Source organism: Leptopilina boulardi, unplaced genomic scaffold (assembly GCF_019393585.1).
Source record: "Leptopilina boulardi isolate dan_hultmark-lab unplaced genomic scaffold, ZJU_Lbou_2.1 LbouV2_123, whole genome shotgun sequence".
NCBI classification, from domain to species: domain Eukaryota; kingdom Metazoa; phylum Arthropoda; class Insecta; order Hymenoptera; family Figitidae; genus Leptopilina; species Leptopilina boulardi.
Window position 1 is genome coordinate 537,385 of NW_026137667.1, and position 20,630 is coordinate 558,014.

Consider the following 20,630-nt stretch of genomic DNA (forward strand, 5'->3'; position numbering starts at 1 on the left):
ATTTCTTTATAAAAAAAAGTATTAATTTTAACGCAATAAAAAAAAATAAAAATTAAAAAGTACAAACTTTTTCCAACAGAAAATTTTAAATCTTTCAGTAGACTAATAATATTAAGGCAAAGCATCGAATTCGAATGAAATGATGACAATCGTGAGTTGATGTGACGAAGAAAGCGAAACATTAGTCTCAGATGAAAACTTGCAGATTGAAGTAGAACCTGAAAGCATCGTTTTCGTATAAACGTCAATCACAATGACTGACTATTCACCCTGAGGAGAAGAAAGATAAGTTAAGCTTGTTTTGCTTTTCTATTACTTCTATATTACTTCTATTCTCGTTATAAAGAGAAAATTTTCGCTTCTCCTCACGGTATAAATAAGTCGCTCAATAATAAGTGAATGACGTTCAAATATCATAAGGTAGTCTACATGTGATATGATCGTTTCTACTATCATATCACTGTTGTTGGCCAGGGATAAATCAATAGACAGCAGCCCTAAAAACTTTATTCACAAATTGCAGTTATGTGGCCATCGAGGAAAAGGAATGGTGTCTTTAATGTTAGCAATGCCAAGAACAAATTGTAAATATCTCTCAAAACCCATTCCAAATCCTCCAGTTGGCACGTTACCAAACTTGCGAAGTTCTAAATACCAAGCAAGATTTGGATTTGGTGGCATTTTTAACTGTAATTTTTCATAATTATCTTCACGTAAACTGCCTCCAACTAGTTCTCCAACGTTCGGCACAAGAAGATCCAACGCTTCCACCTTTAAATACCAAGTTGCATTATCATTTTTTTCAAGAAAAAATAAATCGATCCTACCGCAGAAAACAATACTAACAAAGATTTCCGATTTCCACAATTACTTTTGTCAATAAAATAAACTATCATGTCAATTGATTATGCATTACCTTTGAAGAATCATCATCGCATTCACGCATGTAGAAAGGTTTGCCTTGCTTCGGCCAGTTGACAACGAAAATTGGTCCATTGCTGTGATCTACTAAAAATAATTCATGCTCTTTGGATAAAGGATCTCCATATTTCAGAGGAAATGTGAGGCGGTTCCCATGATTCTCCAGAATAGTAACTGCTTCGTCATAAGTAATGTAATTGAATTTTCTATCCAACCAAATAGGTTCAGGAGCTCCCAATTGGCGTACATCATCTGCGCCTTTCTCAATGAGAGCTTTGGTAATATTTTTTACTAAAAGTTCTATTTCCTCAGCCATATCTTTTAGCGATGTAATAAATGCAGTTTCTGTTTCTAGCATATAAAACTCAGACAAGTGTAATCGAGACTTTGAATTTTCAGCCCTGAATGAAGGACCGAAAGTAAAAACCTTGGTAAGTGCCCTGAAAACATCCTACGATTAAATAAGAATTTAATTCTTCATCTCCGCAATGTTAATTTTTAAACAAATTTTTCTAATTAAGATTAAACTACATTCTTCGGCGGTTGAAGAATTGTTGAAAGAATTAGTAATTTCCTCACGCTAATATATACATAATCACCTCGCAGCAGCTTCCAGGTGAAATTGACCAGAAACAGTAAGAAAAGCTTTAGTATTAAAATAACTGCAATCTTCATTAACTCCTTCTCTTTTCATAGAATCTAAAATGTCTTGAGAATCGGGCTTTATAACGAATATTTCTCCTGCTCCTTCACAGTCGTTTGAAGTTATAATTGGAGTGTGAATGTTGATGTATCCTTTGTTTCTAAGGTGATCGCTGACAACCGAAGTAGCGATATCACGTAATCTTAATGTACTAGCAAAAGTTCTTGTTTGTGGTCGAAAATGTAAAAATTCCCGCACATATTCACTAGAATACACTTTTCTTGGAGAAAATGGATATCCATCAGTTACCACGCACTTGCCAATGATATTAATGTCATCTGCGCGTAATTCCATTTTACCATTAGGAGAAACTGATAACTCACCTTTAACAGTAATACTACTACCATAAGTCAAATCTGATGTTTTATGCTTGGATTTATCTACTGCAATTTGTAAAAATCTTCCAGTCGAACCATCATTTAGGTCTAAGAATACAATATCTTTCATCTTACGAACAGCGCGTATCCAACCCTAAAGAAAAGTTTCAAAAATATACTGACAAATATACAACCCAAAGGACTATGAAATTAGAAGAATAGTTCTGGATGGGAAAAGAGGCAAATGAGAACTTTTGTGTAAAACATTTCATCACAGATTCCTCACAATCTAAATCGAATATATATTTTTATTTTAAATTAGAATTTTCAAATGAAATTCAGCTAAACGAATAAAATTGAATACATGTATTTTGTTAATATTATGGCCTTGTTTTCTGAAGAGATTATTAATCCTAGAAACATTATTTTTCTTAAATAAAAATAAATATGTTAGTGTTTATCATATTCATTGCTATTCTAAAGCAAATATTTCAATTATTTTATATGACCATAAGTTAATTTATTTAGGTCATATTTGATAGGTTAATTATTTTCAAACTCTTTCATTCTGTTCTTATTTAAAATATAATTACATTTTTCAAAAATTTTAAACATGTATATAAATGAGGAAACTGTTTAATATTGTAAAACGTCTAAAATTCCTGAAGTTACATCATCTCCCAATTTTTTTTTCTGTTTATGTCAAAATATTATTTTCAATACATTATTTTATCGTTTTTATTATCAAGAATTTTTTGTTATTTAAAAAGAAAACAAATTAAGGAATTAAATAGTATTTGGCTTTAAAATGTAAAACAAGTAAATTCAATTAAATCCTACAATTTCTGTTTTTAAAAGATTTTCAGATTTTAGAAAGACAATATATGATCTAACCTGTACTTTGATATGCTTTCCGACTGCATTTTCTAAATAAGTTTCGGAAACATTAGCAAAATGATGTATAAAAGAAATTGAAGCACTTGGTTTTAATAAAAATATCTTTGATAAGTGATTTAATACCATGATAAATTACTTCTTAAAAAGTTGTTTCAGAACAATTCAGAAACGAAAAAACAGATAATGGCTGAACAGGACTAGCAAACCGGAAGTCATCATGGATTGAAAAAATCGATAGACTCTGACTTGTCCAGGGTCTTTAAGCTACTTCTGCAACAACTTTTTTTCATTGACAAATGCAGTCCAAACCATGCGCGCGCATCTTTTTAAGGGTGAAATCATAAGGGTGATTTCACCCTAAGCTCGGTTTGTTTTCATTGTCCCCTATTAGGAACGGTGGTCTAGTAATAATCTAATAACTTTGACCCATTCTCTCTCTCCATTTTGTTTTTTCTACCAATTTATGTTACGAGCCGAGTTACCTTTTATTACGCAACTCTAAAAATGTAATATGATTGGCCGGATTCTCTTTAGTTAAATCCTTTAAGAAGGAAGCGGGAAGGTTTAAATAAAAGATTATTAATTTCCGATACAACGGAAGGGAAACCCGTTCAAGGAAGAATAATTATTAGTTCTTCCTTCGAAGGTAAAACCCTGTAAATTTATTAATATAATATTTACAAAGCTGACTAAGGAGTTTAGAAAACAACCTTTCAAGTCAGAGTCAAGATTAGAACTAACTTAGAGAGTTTTTGGTCCAGCGGAGTCGCTCTCCGCTTTTGGTCCATTTTGAGTTTGTGCGCATGCTTCACTATGGAGCGTATTCGCTACTCCTATACGTGTATCACTTCACTAACACTTATCACATAGTTCTTAAGTGTTACTTATACGTTCACACATACATAAGAGAGATTATACTTATTCTCTCCCATCATACAACATACTATTTATTAAAATATAATAAACATTAATCATCACAACATTATATGGTTAATCCATAATTATATTATTATAATATAATTATAACAATATTAAATTATAATATTCTGATAGTCAATTATTAATTAATTAACAATATTAATAACGCTTACATACAAATGTGTAAATATACTAAAACATGTGCATAAACAATTATTTAATTATTTATTGCTTTCTAATACAAAGCATTTCCGTTGTAGACTTTCGTTTATTGTTTAGCCCGTACGCGACTTTTCTATTGAAGGTAATAAAAGTCCGTGTCTGGTCAACATGTGTTTAGTGTCCCTTTTTTTTATGGAAAGGATCACATTTTTTCAAGTGGTTTTTATGACGTTCTAGGATTACATTTTAGAATTGAAATAAGAGGAAATATGTGAATATATTTTCTCTTATTTATTTGTACTGATTTACGACATTTCTCTTTTAATCTTTTATGTTGCTAAAAGAAATACGATATTGAAATAAACTTAAAAGTTCAACAGAAATACTTTAGAATTAGTCATGCTATTTCCTTTATGTGAAAACTCTATTTTATTTATTATGAGAAAATGTTAAGAGTATTATAAAATGTTTTATAATGACACTTATTTTAGGTTATTTAAATCGTAACTTTAATCATATCGTATCGTTCATTCGATACCTCGAAATGATTCGAGCGAGAATATAGTCGCTCGTTACACTTTCCCCCTTACGGAAATTTTCGCTAGAAAATTGAAAAATAAGAATAGTACAGATTGTCAAAATTTATTGATTAATTACAAAAAAATTTTATTGTAAGAAAAGTAGAATTAATGAAACAATAGTTATACAATTTTCTGAGCAAGGTATAGTTGATCAGCTATCACTCTCCCCCCTAAGAGAATGAAAAATTATATTTCAATTCATTAATTACACTCAACAATAATTTGACACTATGTATTGTTTAAAAATCTTTACTTTGTTTTAGAAATATTTCCAAATTCAAGATAACTATTATTTTCCTCGTCAAAAATAATATTATCATAATTTATTTGTTAATTTAATATTGTTAGAAATATTTCCAAATTCAAGATAACTATTATTTTCCTCGTCAAAAATAATATTATCATAATTTATTTGTTAATTTAATATGGAAAGAAATATTTCCAAATTCAAGATAACTATTATTTTCCTCGTCAAAAATAATATTATCATAATTTATTTGTTAATTTAATATGGAAAGAAATATTTCCAAATTCAAGATAACTATTATTTTCCTCGTTAAAATAATATTATCATAATTTGTTTGTTAATTTCATATGGAATCTCACCACTACAAGGATCTCAATATCCAGCATGGTTGAAATTGGTGCACAAACCATTCGGTTCTATTTACAATTTCGTGGCTGCAGTCCACCTTACGATCTCATATTAATAATCATATCGCAATTTACGATTTCGCAGATTATCAATCTCACATCGCAAGTAATTTGATTATCCTCGATAATCTCCATGCTTGTGGTCTGGAAATGTCCATTACAAATGACTTTGTTTAATTTTTTCTGATTCGCTATCACCGTTACCCCAGTGAATGTCTAGAAAAACTGCCTCAATTAAGTAAACTCTTTCAAAATCGTCCAAGGAATTTTGTGGATGAACAGGTGTACAGTTCACCTTGTTCAGAGGTTTAGGATAAATATCGTCATTTTAATGTTATGTAATTAGTGATACCTCGCAGAATTTCTCACACATTTCACCTCCTTAGTCAGCTTTGTAAATATTATATTAATAAATTTACAGGGTTTTACCTTCGAAGGAAGAACTAATAATTATTCTTCCTTGAACGGGTTTCCCTTCCGTTGTATCGGAAATTAATAATCTTTTATTTAAACCTTCCCGCTTCCTTCTTAAAGGATTTAACTAAAGAGAATCCGGCCAATCATATTACATTTTTAGAGTTGCGTAATAAAAGGTAACTCGGCTCGTAACATAAATTGGGGGCTCGTTACCGGCCTTTAGTGCGGGAATTTGAATAAGTGACAGTTTTATGACCTAAAACTACAAACATTATTTGAAAACAAAAAATTCAAAGTGACAGTTTTATAACATAAAATTATAAATTTTATTTGAATAAAAACTTTTATTCAAAGTGAATAATAAACTAAAAGTGGAAAAGAAAATATAATCTTTTGAGTTCCTGAAGTTCCTGAATAAATAAATGTTCCTGATTTCCTGGCGAGCAGTATAAGTTCCTGAATAAATAAATGTTCCTGATTTCCTGGCGAGCAGTATAAGTTCCTGAATAAATAAATGTTGCTGATTTCCTGAAGAGCAGTATAAGTTCCTGAGATCCTGTGTTCCTGAAAGCTGTAACCTGCTGTTCAACTGCTAATAGTGTTGTGTTGTGCGGTAGTGAATCCTCATAGAGGAATAAAGGGTCATTTCCGAAAATTTTATTGAAATCTTATTTAAATTCAGTGTAGTGAAATAGAATATCTACAAAAGGTTTGTTTAGATATTAGCTATATGAATGACTGCTAAATTGTAAAAGATTTTTCCTTGATGATTAATTTATTTCATTTAAGATTAAATTTAAATATTATTCTAATATTGAAATTTGCGAATGTTTTGAATAAATTAATTGGAATAATTAATTATTTTGAATAGTTTTGAAATTAATTATTGGAATTGTTTTGCTTTATTTTAATAAATTAAAATGTCTGAAAGTCAACAAGGAAATAATCTTCATCCCCATATGGAAGATATGGAGGAAGAATATGCGAATGATGAAATGAATGATGAATTACAATACGATGATATTGTAAATTATGAAAACCATTTGAATACCTATGATTACCAACAATCTCAAGGATTAATGAATCGCATTAATCCAAATGATCTTTTGCAAATAGCTGATATAGTAGGTCAGCATTTACAAAATAAAAGAAATTTAAATCCTTCGGAATCATCAACGTCAAAATCGCACCCTCCTTCTATTGCGGAAATAAATTCAGAAAGGTCGGGTCAATTTATTAATAATAATATTTCATCCTTGAAAAATTTTGTTGAATTGATACCAGAATTTGATGGAGAAAATATTCCGGTTCAAAAATTTATTCAAGAATGTTCGTATTTGGTAGAAAATACAAGTTCTCAAATGCAACCTTTTCTTTTAAAATTCGTATTAAAGAAAATTACGGGCAAGGCTGCAGAGTTTATTTTACACTCTCAAGTTGATACACTTGGAGAACTTTTAGTAGAACTAGAAAAATCATTTTCTTTTTCAGATGATTATGGAACGATTTTAGGTGAAATCACCAATTTGCAACAAGGTGATAACGAATCGGTAATCGACTACGCGGCAAAAGCACGTAAATTACTTTTTAAGCTGTCTCAGCTTTCGCGAAAAGATATTTCACATCAATATTTACAATTAAAATTAACTGAAAATGATAAACTAATAACAAAATATTTTACTCAAGGACTTCTTCCTAATATTGAATTTCGCGTTAACCTACGTCTTCCGATTAATCTTCAAGAAGCAATAACGATTGCATTAGAACAAGAAAAATATGTTTCCAATGTACGTAAACGTAGCGCTCCTTCAAACGAAATAGAAATAAATAATTCTAATCGCGAAGCAAAAAAATCGAAAACGGTTAATAAAATTGATAATAATCGTAAAAACAAATATTGTTTTACTTGCGGGAAAATTGGACATAATTCGCGGAATTGCCCAGATCGCGCGGAACCAGAATCATCCGACAATGATCAATCAGAAAACAATGATGAAGATGATAATAACGAGAAAAACGGTAACGGAAATTCATCGAAAAGTAACGATCCTAAACCGGAATGCGATTTTTGTAAACAGAGAGGTCACTCTACTGAAAATTGCTTTGTAAGAATATTAAAAAGTTTAGAATCAAGATCCGTATGCGCGATTTCAAATTCTCAAATTATATAAAACGAAAAATCAAAATTAAAGGTTACTCCGATGGCGTCATCGTTTGAGTAAATATAATCACGAAATAGAGTAAATTAAATTAATTTTTGTGCTGATTCGTTGTAGTGTGATCCTTGTGAAATGTGTGAGAAATTCTGCGAGGTATCACTAATTACATAACATTAAAATGACGATATTTATCCTAAACCTCTGAACAAGGTGAACTGTACACCTGTTCATCCACAAAATTCCTTGGACGATTTTGAAAGAGTTTACTTAATTGAGGCAGTTTTTCTAGACATTCACTGGGGTAACGGTGATAGCGAATCAGAAAAAATTAAACAAAGTCATTTGTAATGGACATTTCCAGACCACAAGCATGGAGATTATCGAGGATAATCAAATTACTTGCGATGTGAGATTGATAATCTGCGAAATCGTAAATTGCGATATGATTATTAATATGAGATCGTAAGGTGGACTGCAGCCACGAAATTGTAAATAGAACCGAATGGTTTGTGCACCAATTTCAACCATGCTGGATATTGAGATCCTTGTAGTGGTGAGATTCCATATGAAATTAACAAACAAATTATGATAATATTATTTTAACGAGGAAAATAATAGTTATCTTGAATTTGGAAATATTTCTTTCCATATTAAATTAACAAATAAATTATGATAATATTATTTTTGACGAGGAAAATAATAGTTATCTTGAATTTGGAAATATTTCTTTCCATATTAAATTAACAAATAAATTATGATAATATTATTTTTGACGAGGAAAATAATAGTTATCTTGAATTTGGAAATATTTCTTTCCATATTAAATTAACAAATAAATTATGATAATATTATTTTTGACGAGGAAAATAATAGTTATCTTGAATTTGGAAATATTTCTAACAATATTAAATTAACAAATAAATTATGATAATATTATTTTTGACGAGGAAAATAATAGTTATCTTGAATTTGGAAATATTTCTAAAACAAAGTAAAGATTTTTAAACAATACATAGTGTCAAATTATTGTTGAGTGTAATTAATGAATTGAAATATAATTTTTCATTCTCTTAGGGGGGAGAGTGATAGCTGATCAACTATACCTTGCTCAGAAAATTGTATAACTATTGTTTCATTAATTCTACTTTTCTTACAATAAAATTTTTTTGTAATTAATCAATAAATTTTGACAATCTGTACTATTCTTATTTTTCAATTTTCTAGCGAAAATTTCCGTAAGGGGGAAAGTGTAACGAGCGACTATATTCTCGCTCGAATCATTTCGAGGTATCGAATGAACGATACGATATGATTAAAGTTACGATTTAAATAACCTAAAATAAGTGTCATTATAAAACATTTTATAATACTCTTAACATTTTCTCATAATAAATAAAATAGAGTTTTCACATAAAGGAAATAGCATGACTAATTCTAAAGTATTTCTGTTGAACTTTTAAGTTTATTTCAATATCGTATTTCTTTTAGCAACATAAAAGATTAAAAGAGAAATGTCGTAAATCAGTACAAATAAATAAGAGAAAATATATTCACATATTTCCTCTTATTTCAATTCTAAAATGTAATCCTAGAACGTCATAAAAACCACTTGAAAAAATGTGATCCTTTCCATAAAAAAAAGGGACACTAAACACATGTTGACCAGACACGGACTTTTATTACCTTCAATAGAAAAGTCGCGTACGGGCTAAACAATAAACGAAAGTCTACAACGGAAATGCTTTGTATTAGAAAGCAATAAATAATTAAATAATTGTTTATGCACATGTTTTAGTATATTTACACATTTGTATGTAAGCGTTATTAATATTGTTAATTAATTAATAATTGACTATCAGAATATTATAATTTAATATTGTTATAATTATATTATAATAATATAATTATGGATTAACCATATAATGTTGTGATGATTAATGTTTATTATATTTTAATAAATAGTATGTTGTATGATGGGAGAGAATAAGTATAATCTCTCTTATGTATGTGTGAACGTATAAGTAACACTTAAGAACTATGTGATAAGTGTTAGTGAAGTGATACACGTATAGGAGTAGCGAATACGCTCCATAGTGAAGCATGCGCACAAACTCAAAATGGACCAAAAGCGGAGAGCGACTCCGCTGGACCAAAAACTCTCTAAGTTAGTTCTAATCTTGACTCTGACTTGAAAGGTTGTTTTCTAAACTCCTTAGTCAGCTTTGTAAATATTATATTAATAAATTTACAGGGTTTTACCTTCGAAGGAAGAACTAATAATTATTCTTCCTTGAACGGGTTTCCCTTCCGTTGTATCGGAAATTAATAATCTTTTATTTAAACCTTCCCGCTTCCTTCTTAAAGGATTTAACTAAAGAGAATCCGGCCAATCATATTACATTTTTTAAACCTTCCCGCTTCCTTCTTAAAGGATTTAACTAAAGAGAATCCGGCCAATCATATTACATTTTTAGAGTTGCGTAATAAAAGGTAACTCGGCTCGTAACATAAATTGGGCTTTATTACGCAACTCTAAAAATGTAATATGATTGGCCGGATTCTCTTTAGTTAAATCCTTTAAGAAGGAAGCGGGAAGGTTTAAATAAAAGATTATTAATTTCCGATACAACGGAAGGGAAACCCGTTCAAGGAAGAATAATTATTAGTTCTTCCTTCGAAGGTAAAACCCTGTAAATTTATTAATATAATATTTAGCCGATCCCAATAGTAACTTTTAATTTTAACAATAAAGTCACTAAATTTTTACTAGAGCAGGGTGGGGTAGTTGACGATAATTATGACAATAATTGTCGAGTGGGACAATGAACGTTCCGGAAGGTCGATCATAAAGAATCGATTATGCCAAGAATTGATTTCTCGAAAGAATCGGGAATCGAGTTACCCAACCCTAATTCAGTGAAAAAAGCTTTCAGTCTTTTGAGTTGGCAGGATATGTCAAAATTTTTGTGATGTCAATGTTGAGGGTTAGTTAATATTAATGCAAAATTATGATTTTTATTAATAAATGCATGTATCAGGAATATTACTTTATTATCGACAGTTGTAAAATAAAATATACAATATTAAATTAATCGAGACGTGTTAACATGTCCCCGTAATTTGAGGTTGTCAAGTTTGAAATTTTGTTTGTTTTATTCTTTATTTAATATTTTTTCTGATGAGTTTCAAAGAATAATGTTTTTCACTTTTATAATCGAGCAATTGTTTTTTTACAAGAATTAAAACTGTGAATCTGCCAAGCAAAATAGTCATTCAGTTAATCTTATCCTGATAGACAATTGGAAAATATTTATATTAGAAATATTATTTAAATACAAATTTATAAATGAAAAAGATAATTGAGTATAAACAGAATAAGAATATTAAGTAAATTTTCAAAAAGTATTTGGGAATATTATATATTTCAGGATAAGTAGTTTATTAACTTCTGAGAACCTGATATTTTTCTTAAAAATGTCGAATTTTTCAAAACACTTTTTTCATTTTCCGTTGGCGTTATTTTGATACAGCACGAATTTTTTCCACTGTAAATATATTGAAGACTTTTTTCAAGATCTCAACGTTATCTTTCTTATCGTTTTAACATTTATTTTCACTTTTATTCAAACCGAATGTGAAAAAATTATTCATCTGCAAAAAAAAAAAATAATTTTGTCATTGGAAGGTTTATCATTATCTGTATTTACAGATCTTTATTACTAAAATGTTAATTGGTCCTCTGAAGGTTATGTTATGTTTTAGAAAAAATACAATAGAAAGTTTTATTTTCATTTATTCTAGTTTATATTGAATTTGTATGATAAATTTTGAAATTGTTTTAAAAATATGAGAAAATAAAATTTTGAATATAATACAGGAGCGAGGGCAGTATGCATTTGAAGAAAAGTGGCCTTGTATGCGTCCTATTATATTAAAATTGCTGAAACAAGAACCTGTAACTCAGGGAGAATGGCACGATTTATTTTACTCTGTCCAAGTATGCCTTTGGGACGAAAAAGGACCTGCAAAATTGTGCGATGCCCTCAAGGAAGATATAATGGATTTTGTAAAACAGGCTCAACAGGTATTATAGCTAAAACTAGAATTTTTTTATTAAATTTTTTCAATTTATTTTACTCCACTGAGAGCCAATGGCATTTAACTCATTTTAGTGAGTTGAGTATTTCAAAGTAATTGTATTTTTTTAGAGAGTCTTAGCTCATCAAGAAGAACAAGCTTTATTGAAAGCTTACATAGCAGAGTGGAGGAAGTTTTTCACACAATGTAACTATGCACCGTCACCTTTTAGGCAATTAGAAACATCACTATCCGGAAAACTGGGTTCCAATATTCCAAAGAAGAATCCCTGTGATGAAAGCATCGTAAGAAAGGTAAACATATTTCGACACTTTTACTTTAATTTTTATTAATATTTTCTATATAGCCAGTTGTAGATTTTGTAAATAAAAAACTAATTTCCTAGAAATCTTTAGAATATTATTTAACATTCATTCTTTGACTTTGCAGTTAATGTTAGATAGTTGGAATCAAAGTATATTTGGCGAAATAAAACAGAGACTTCAGGACTCTGCCATGAGATTAGTGCGTGCAGAAAGAAATGGAGAAGCGTTTGACTCTCAACTGGTTATCGGAGTTCGAGAGTCTTATGGTATAAATAATTTTCTAATACAATTTTATTATTCTACTAGAATTTCGTGTCTTTTATATTTAATATATAATTAACGCTTTTTTTAACCTGATTGCAGTAAATCTATGTTCCAATTCGGCTGATAAACTACAAATATATCGTGAGAATTTTGAGGCAGCTTACATTGAAGCAACCGAGAACTTTTATTGGGTTAAAGCACCTGAACAATTGTCATTACATGGCGTCGAAAATTACATGCGCTATGCTGAAGCAAAACTCAGAGAAGAAGAGCTGCGTGCACAAAAATATTTGGAGCCAAACAGTGCTAGTGTGCAATTGTTGACTGATTGTTGTGTAAGAGTATTAGTTGCCACTTTCAAACCTGCAATTCTTGCAGAATGTCCACGAATGATACAACAACATCAAACTGACAGTAAGAAATATATTTTATCTTTACAGTTTTAATATAAATCATGGCTGCAATGATTTAAATCAAAGAGTCTTTAATATTAAATTTTTTAAAACATTATTTAAGAAATTGACGTTTTGTTTAGAACTGCGACTCATGTTAAAATTAATGGACAGAGTGCCTGACGGTGTTATTCCAATGCTGCGAGATTTGGAAGATCATATAGCAAATGCCGGATTAGCTGATATGATGGCTGCTGTTGACGTTATTACTCAAGATTCTGAGAAATATGTCGAAAGACTCCTGGATCTTTTTCGACGATTTTCAATTCTTGTAAAAGAGGCATTTGATGACGATCCACGATTTTTAACTGCCCGAGATAAAGCGTATAAACTTGTTGTAAATGATGCTACTGTATTTAGACTAGAGTTGCCCGTTCGACAAGGAGCTTCTTCTTCTGCTGTTGCTGTCATTTCTGCCGCTGCAGTTTCTCTCGCTGCTTTAAACAATAAACCAAATAGCAATAACAACATTCAACCTGAGTCTAAGTGTCCGGAATTGCTAGCAAACTATTGCGACATGTTACTTAGAAAAACACCACTTAGTAAAAAGCTTACTTCTGATGAAATCGAAAGTAAATTACGGGATGTGGTAAGTTTTATTATTTTAATACTCATTTACACGAACAATGTTAAAAACCAAAATGGACAGCTTATATTTAAGTTTCTTTTTTAATTACAGTTACTAGTTTTGAAATACGTTCAAAATAAGGATGTGTTTATGCGTTATCATAAAGCTCATCTAACAAGACGATTAATATTGGACACATCGGCTGATTCTGAAAAAGAAGAAAATATGGTGGAATGGTTGCGAGAAGTTGGCATGCCTGCTGATTATGTTAATAAACTTGCACGAATGTTTCAAGATATCAAAGTTTCCCAAGATCTCAATCAACAATTTAAAGAACAATGTCGAGCTGTTATTGCTGACAGTATTAATATTAAAGTATGTTTTAAATCAAAGTCTTATATTTATTAGGCATCATTTATTTGAAAATGGTACGAATTTCAGATTTTAAATGCCGGTGCGTGGGCGAGAGGAAGCGAGAGAGTGACTGTCAGTTTACCTCTCCAATTGGAAGACTATATTCCAGAAGTAGAAGAATTTTACAAAAAGAAGCATAGTGGGAGAAAACTTCAATGGTATCATCATATGTCAAATGGAACGGTAAAAGTTTTCATTCTTATATTTTCATATCTTTTTTTTATATTTTCAACCTTTTTAACCGAAAAAGTATTGTAATATTCTAGATTACATTTTCAAATCAAGTTGGTCGTTTCGATGTGGACGTTACAACGTTTCAAATGGCTGTATTGTTTGCTTGGAATCAACGACCTCTTGAGAAAATCTCATATGAAAATCTCCGTCTGGCCACTGAACTTCCCGATCCTGAACTGAGACGTACACTGTGGTCTTTATGTGCATTTCCCAAATTAAAGAGGCAGCTTCTTCTAGTTGATCCATTAGCACATAGTCCTAAAGATTTTGCACATGATACGAGATTTTGGGTTAATCAAGATTTTGCTATTGTGTATGTGCATTTTACTGAGCAATTAACATTTTTTTTAAACTTACAATAAAGGAATCAGTAAAAAAAAATTTCTTTTTAAATAGGAAAAACAATAAACTACAGAAGAGGGGAAAAATCAATTTAATTGGACGACTGCAACTTTCAACAGAGCGAAGTAAGGAGGAAGACAACCAATCAATTGTGCAGCTTAGAATTTTACGACTGCAAGTAAGTTTTTATACTTTTTAGTGTATTCCATTAATTAAATAATTAAAAGTACATCCATGTATGTGTAAAATATAAATGATCTTTCAGGAAGCAATTATTAAAATTCTTAAGATGAGAAAGAAGATTAACAACGCTCAACTACAAACTGAATTAGTGGATATTCTGAAAAATATGTTTTTACCAAGTAAAAAAATGATAAAAGAACAAATTGAGTGGCTTATCGAGCATAAATATATTCGCAGGCAAGACGATGATATTAATACCTTTGTGTACATGACATAATTCAAATTTTGGTTAAAAGTGTTTAAGCTTTTATTATTAACTTATATATTTTTGTATATCTGAATTTCGTTTTAGAATATTGTTTTGTGATTATTTGGAACGTAAGATCATATTTTAATGAGACAGTTTTAAAATATGATATTTCTCCTATTCTCCATGCGTTCGGTACATCAAACAATTAATACTTGTTCAATAGACGTCTTTTCTACAATTATAAAATTACTTTTCCCAAAGTTAAGATTTTCTAACGTTATTAAAATTATCAAAAAATCTGCGTCTTTATTTATTAAAGAGTCTCTGATATTGATAATTAATTAAATTTATACAAATTCTAAATTAAATAAAAAGTAGATACCCGAGCATTAAATAGGCAAAGGAACTGATTCAAATATTTTAATTTCATATCAATTTTAACAAGAAACGTATGCTAAACAAGGATAATATTGGAGAATGATATCAATTTCTTCGTTTAATGCATGTCTCAAAATCGCCTGTATGTTTGTAATTTTTTTTTCACATGATAAGATTAACTTGTATAAAGCATTTGTAATATTAAAATGTTAAGTATGTAAAGAAACAATGACTTATTCCTTTACTGGAATAAATTAAAGGCCAAATTTTTCACAAATTAGTATTACAATTCTTTCCATAAAAATTAAGGCACTTAATTGATATTTTTAATATGTAATTAATTTTTTTTATGCAATTAACTCAATTTTAATGTCAAAAAAAGGAATTTTTTTAAATAGAAAGGAAGCGCAAGTATTCAATGCTGAAAGAATTGTAAAGAATTTATAGATCATTTATTATTACCATAACTTTTTTTATGTGTAATGAACAAAAACATATACCTTGAGAAAAAATAACAGTTTCATTTATAAATTTCATACAACTTAATAATATTAAATTCATCTTACATTTACAAGATTTTTACAGTTTGTTTATTACATCATTTTTGATATGCGTATAAATATATTAACTTTGAGAAAATAAAATATAAATAATCAAACATAAGCTGTTTCAGAATAAACAGATGGTACGCTTAATATTTTGATAATAATAATAATAATAATATGTAATTCAGTATTTATGACCTGCATTCAGTTGCATTGATTAAATTTAACAATTCAAAATAAAATTGCATAGCAAATGAAAAATACGTTAAAACTCGAAACAATATTCATAGCTAATTGTACAATTTTTTTTACAACTAATATTCAAGTTATCTAGCAGTTATACCTTAAATATATATTATATACACATAAATATTTAACATTAGGTACATGATTTTTTTCATCTTGTAGGATAAACAAAATCAACAAACAATAACACGTAGACTATAATACATATGGTAAAATATTTATAATATCCAAATATTTCTATTTAGGTAAATTCAACATTTTTATTGAATTATTTTTTTTCTACTGCATTAAAAGGCGTAAAACAAATAAATAACGAAATCGATTAATAAATTATCAAAGCTTTTAAAAGACACAAATTAAATTAAATACACTGAAAAAAGTTTGGTAAAAAAAGCAATTCACTATTCAATTTTGAGAAATTATTATTATATTGTGTCTATCAATATTAAAGAACTTTTATTGAAATAGTGATTAAATTTTCAGCTATATGTAAATGTTGAAACCCCAAACTTTATTCAGTGTAAATTATAACGTACTGTAATAGTAACATCGATTACGACGAAATTTACAGGAAGACGTTATAACATCGATGAAGTAAAATTAAGTCTAAATTTGGTGTACCAATAGCATATACTTACATTGAAAGATATTAAATTTTTTTTTATTATTTTCCGAACATCCTGCCGTATTGGCACAGAACAAATAACATAATCATATGAGATGTAAAAAAATTAATATTCCGGACGATGCGTGGGTTGTATATGAGTTGCATTTTTTACAGAATTCGATGTCTCACAAACGTGTACTACAATACCGGGTTGTCCGGATCCTCCACGGTGCAATTCATGAGTAGCACCTGCAAATTAAAATTAATTATAAAACATACGTACAAAAAGCAACATTTTCGTGGAAATAAATCCTACGTGATAAATAAAAATTAGAATTACCAGGAGTTAAGTTTGCAATAGCTGCTATTAAATCATGGTTGACAAGAGGTTCGCCTTCAGGTCTAGGTTCCCAACCAACAGGTGGTGAAGCTGGAGGTGATATAAGATGTTGTTTAGTTAATGCAGGAGGCTGTAGGTATTGATCTTCCATATCTAGAATAATATAAAAAATGACAATTTGTTGATTCAAATTTTTTTTTAAATTTTGAATCAGAATCCTTATGTATATAATTTTAAGATTATTATATTGAAACAAACCTATAGGCGTTACTGGTTGTGCAAAATAGCAATTAATATCTGTGTCACCAAATCGCGATTGATGTAGTTTAATTCTGGCATGTGCAGCCGAACTTGGAGAAGTAAAATTTACTCTCATTCTTCTAAAAGATTTGAAATATTGAAATGTTGCAACTTCACCAAACTCCTTGAATAATGTTTCAATAGTCACCTGTTAACAAAAAATATATATACATCAATGAATGTAAAAACTTATTTAAACTAAAAGAAATTATTAATCGCATTTTTAAATCTTAATAAATATTTTATTTATTAAAGTAGTATTCTCGCAATGATCACCTACAAAAATAAAGTCTAAGGTCAGATAAATTAGTTGCCTGCATAATCACTAATCAATTTTTTTTTTTTTTTTTTTGAACGAAATTGTTCAAATTGTTATTTTTGTATGTTTATTAAACTTTATTATTATTAGCAATAGTCTTATTTTTACTTAAATCTCTAAAAAAAATGTTAAATATAATTATATAAAATAAAGAAAATAAACCTTTAAATCGTCACATTTGAAAACACGAGGATCTACATTGGTGACAATAATAGACATTGGTAGGTCTTCATCGTGAACCAATTCGTCAAAAGTTCTTGCATTAACATCACTACAATCTTCTTTCTCCTCAAAATCATATTCAAGTTGATCAAAATTTGGATGCATGTTAGGCAATCCATCGATTTCATTGATTATAATGTTTTCTGATTCTCCAGACTCTTCGTCGTCATCGACGTTAAAACTATGATTTTTTTCCATGATTTCATTACTGTCAAACAATAAAATAAAATAAATCTATAAAAATATATGTAAATAATTCATTATTTTATTCATCTTGTGTTCAGTGCCCAAAATAAGATTTTTAGGTTAATTTAAAACTAATATTCATAAATAAATGTCAAATGCATTACATTAATTCTGTGACATAATGATTAATACTAATTAAATTACGTAAATCACATTAAGAATAAGGAATTTATGTCGATAAATAATTTGAAGCTGATTTTTAATTTATTTTTTCAATTATAAAATTACTGCGAATTACATGTCATTGAGGATTTACTTGAAATAGTAGAATTGATGAGAATGTTTTTAATTAAATTATTTTAATGCATATATATTTATTTTGTCATATATTTATTGAAGTTCCTTAGAAAGCAGTCTTTACAATTTTTCGATTTTACTTTATATAAAATTCTTATTTTTCACTAAGTTTTTAAATACGAAGTTTTAAATATTTTTATAGAAACAATAAATAGTAAATTAAAGATATGTTTTTAAAAATAAAGTCCTCATGAAGATAACTTTACATTTCAGACATATAATTTTATTATATTTTAGCAAAAAAATATAAAACGCACTTGATTACTCAACTAAATAAATGAGGTAAATTTTACTTACATTTACAAATATTTAATATCTGTTGATGTTCTGAGTAGAATATCCAATAACAATAACACAATTCATTTAAATGTCCAATACATCACAAGACGATTTTGAAATTGTATGTTTTTAAGTAGAGATTATGTATTGTAACTTTAGTGACATATCTTGTACGGTAATCAACTGGTAATTTTAACAACAATTGTCTTCATTAAAAAAGTCGTATTTTAATGACTTATTAGTTATCTTATATTTACAACTTTCCCTTCGATAAGCATCGACGGGAAAGAAAATCATAGACTAATGATTTATAAGAATAGTAAACCGAAGCTCACAATCCACCATAGTATGTAGTACTGTTTTATACCACACACTTGTAGAGCTGCGATCGTTCACAACGAACTAAGGCAGAGATGGGTAGGTAACATTAACATATGTGTATTTCAATCATTATGTTATTGATATGTCAGTACAATTAATTACAAAAACAAAACAATTTTCTGGATAAGGTTGGGTTTATGAACTTTCAATTTTTAATTATTAAAAATAGATAAAAATGTTTTCTTTCTTACATAAGTTATCAATTGGAGGGGGGAAAAGTCATGAATTGACATCTAAAGACATGAATAGAACAGAAGATATTTTGAATAAAAAAAACCCAAATATTATAAATGACATAACTGAATTAAAGGAAAATGTTTACGGTAATTTATTTATTTCATAATTATTGACTAGTCTGCAATAACTAATTTTATTTTTATTTCTTTAATATTTTAAGCATTTTTTCTTTATATGTACCTATTAATTTACATTTTGTTTTTATTATTGAAATACTTTTTATATTGTAATGATATAGGTTAAAAATATTAAAAAATTAATTTAATTTAATTCTTTTAAAGATTCAATATACCATTATAAAATATCTAGTAATAATTTAATTTTCCTGTAGATTTATTACGAAATATAAAAGATCCAGAAAAACCTCAAACCTTAGAAGAGTTGGAAGTAGTTTATGAAGATTGTGTGTATGTTGATGAAACTACTCCAAAAGGAGTCAACGTTATACGTGTAGAATTTAATCCTACAGTGCCCCATTGTTCTCTTGCTACTCTCATTGGTTTATGCATTCGAATAAAATTAGAACGAAATTTAATAACTTTCCATAAGCTAGACATTTATATCAAAGAAGGTGCACACGCAACAGAACAAGAAAGTGAGTTTAATTTTACCTTTATTTTTTTATCGATATAAATTTCTTGTTTCTGTTTCAGTAAATAAACAGATCAACGATAAAGAAAGAATAGCAGCTGCCATGGAAAATCCTAATTTACGAGATTTAGTTGAAAAATGTATTAAAGAGGACTATTAAAAATGTTATTCAATGTACATAATATATATATATATATATATATATTATAATTAATTATAGCAATTATTTTTCTCAGATTTTTTATAAATTTTAGTAAGTACGATAAAAGAAAAAAGTATTATAAATATATTATAAATTTTTTATTTATATTGAAGCACTTATTATACCTTTCGGAAACCGAAGATATCACATTCTTGATTATATTTCTAGTACCTGACCCTAAATATGCACAGTATTGATTATTATTTCTATTGTAGGTATATTTTCCGTTAATTTAAATTTTTCTTTCGAATTTAATATAATTTAATTTCATCAAAATTATATCTCACATAGTAAAAATTAAAATTGTAAGGGAGAAAGTTCTGTGGTTCAATGGGATAATTTATATAAAGAGCCATAAGGCTAATGGATAAAGGAACCAATTATTATTAATGCAGCTAAAATTTTCGAGTTTTTATACTTGGGTTAAACATTTTTTTAAAGGTATTATAAAATTCGTATACACGAATTCCTGTTAAATTAAGATTGCTATCGATTTTTAATGTTGAACAGCATCTTTAAGTCCAACAGATATTTAAAATTTAAATTTATTAAACAGATATTAAAAAAAAAATTTCTATTACCTCAAATAGGATACAGAATT

The 20,630-nt window shown here is 28.5% G+C and overlaps 5 protein-coding genes across 5 annotated transcripts; 3 read left to right on the forward strand and 2 right to left on the reverse strand.

Moving 5' to 3' along the window:
• Window positions 1–491: 491 nt before the first annotated feature.
• On the reverse strand, window positions 492–3,060 carry LOC127291031 (probable asparagine--tRNA ligase, mitochondrial). Its single transcript, XM_051319921.1, has 4 exons — window positions 2,836–3,060; window positions 1,521–2,095; window positions 917–1,361; window positions 492–771 (listed from the first exon to the last, which is right to left on the reverse strand). Exons 1-4 carry the CDS (start codon window positions 2,962–2,964, stop codon window positions 511–513), a joined length of 1,410 nt encoding a protein of 469 aa, XP_051175878.1. The 5' UTR covers window positions 2,965–3,060; the 3' UTR covers window positions 492–510.
• A 3,430-nt stretch (window positions 3,061–6,490) lies between these two features.
• Window positions 6,491–8,928, forward strand: LOC127291033 (uncharacterized protein PFC0810c-like). The gene is made up of 2 exons (XM_051319923.1): window positions 6,491–8,282; window positions 8,804–8,928. The coding sequence occupies exon 1, from the start codon at window positions 6,491–6,493 to the stop codon at window positions 7,739–7,741; it is 1,251 nt and encodes a 416-aa protein (XP_051175880.1). The 3' UTR covers window positions 7,742–8,282; window positions 8,804–8,928.
• A 1,622-nt stretch (window positions 8,929–10,550) lies between these two features.
• Window positions 10,551–15,494, forward strand: LOC127291035 (cullin-5). Its single transcript, XM_051319925.1, has 11 exons — window positions 10,551–10,713; window positions 11,607–11,813; window positions 11,938–12,120; window positions 12,257–12,398; window positions 12,496–12,810; window positions 12,932–13,437; window positions 13,528–13,791; window positions 13,858–14,013; window positions 14,097–14,377; window positions 14,461–14,584; window positions 14,672–15,494. The coding sequence occupies exons 1-11, from the start codon at window positions 10,699–10,701 to the stop codon at window positions 14,864–14,866; spliced, it is 2,388 nt and encodes a 795-aa protein (XP_051175882.1). The 5' UTR covers window positions 10,551–10,698; the 3' UTR covers window positions 14,867–15,494.
• Window positions 15,495–16,647: 1,153 nt separating this feature from the next.
• On the reverse strand, window positions 16,648–18,951 carry LOC127291037 (protein sarah). Its single transcript, XM_051319926.1, has 5 exons — window positions 18,637–18,951; window positions 17,737–18,004; window positions 17,214–17,403; window positions 16,956–17,108; window positions 16,648–16,864 (listed from the first exon to the last, which is right to left on the reverse strand). Exons 2-5 carry the CDS (start codon window positions 17,992–17,994, stop codon window positions 16,740–16,742), a joined length of 726 nt encoding a protein of 241 aa, XP_051175883.1. The 5' UTR covers window positions 17,995–18,004; window positions 18,637–18,951; the 3' UTR covers window positions 16,648–16,739.
• Window positions 18,952–19,070: 119 nt separating this feature from the next.
• LOC127291038 (MIP18 family protein galla-1) lies at window positions 19,071–20,134 on the forward strand. The gene is made up of 3 exons (XM_051319927.1): window positions 19,071–19,322; window positions 19,568–19,831; window positions 19,890–20,134. Exons 1-3 carry the CDS (start codon window positions 19,175–19,177, stop codon window positions 19,985–19,987), a joined length of 510 nt encoding a protein of 169 aa, XP_051175884.1. The 5' UTR covers window positions 19,071–19,174; the 3' UTR covers window positions 19,988–20,134.
• Window positions 20,135–20,630: the final 496 nt, after the last annotated feature.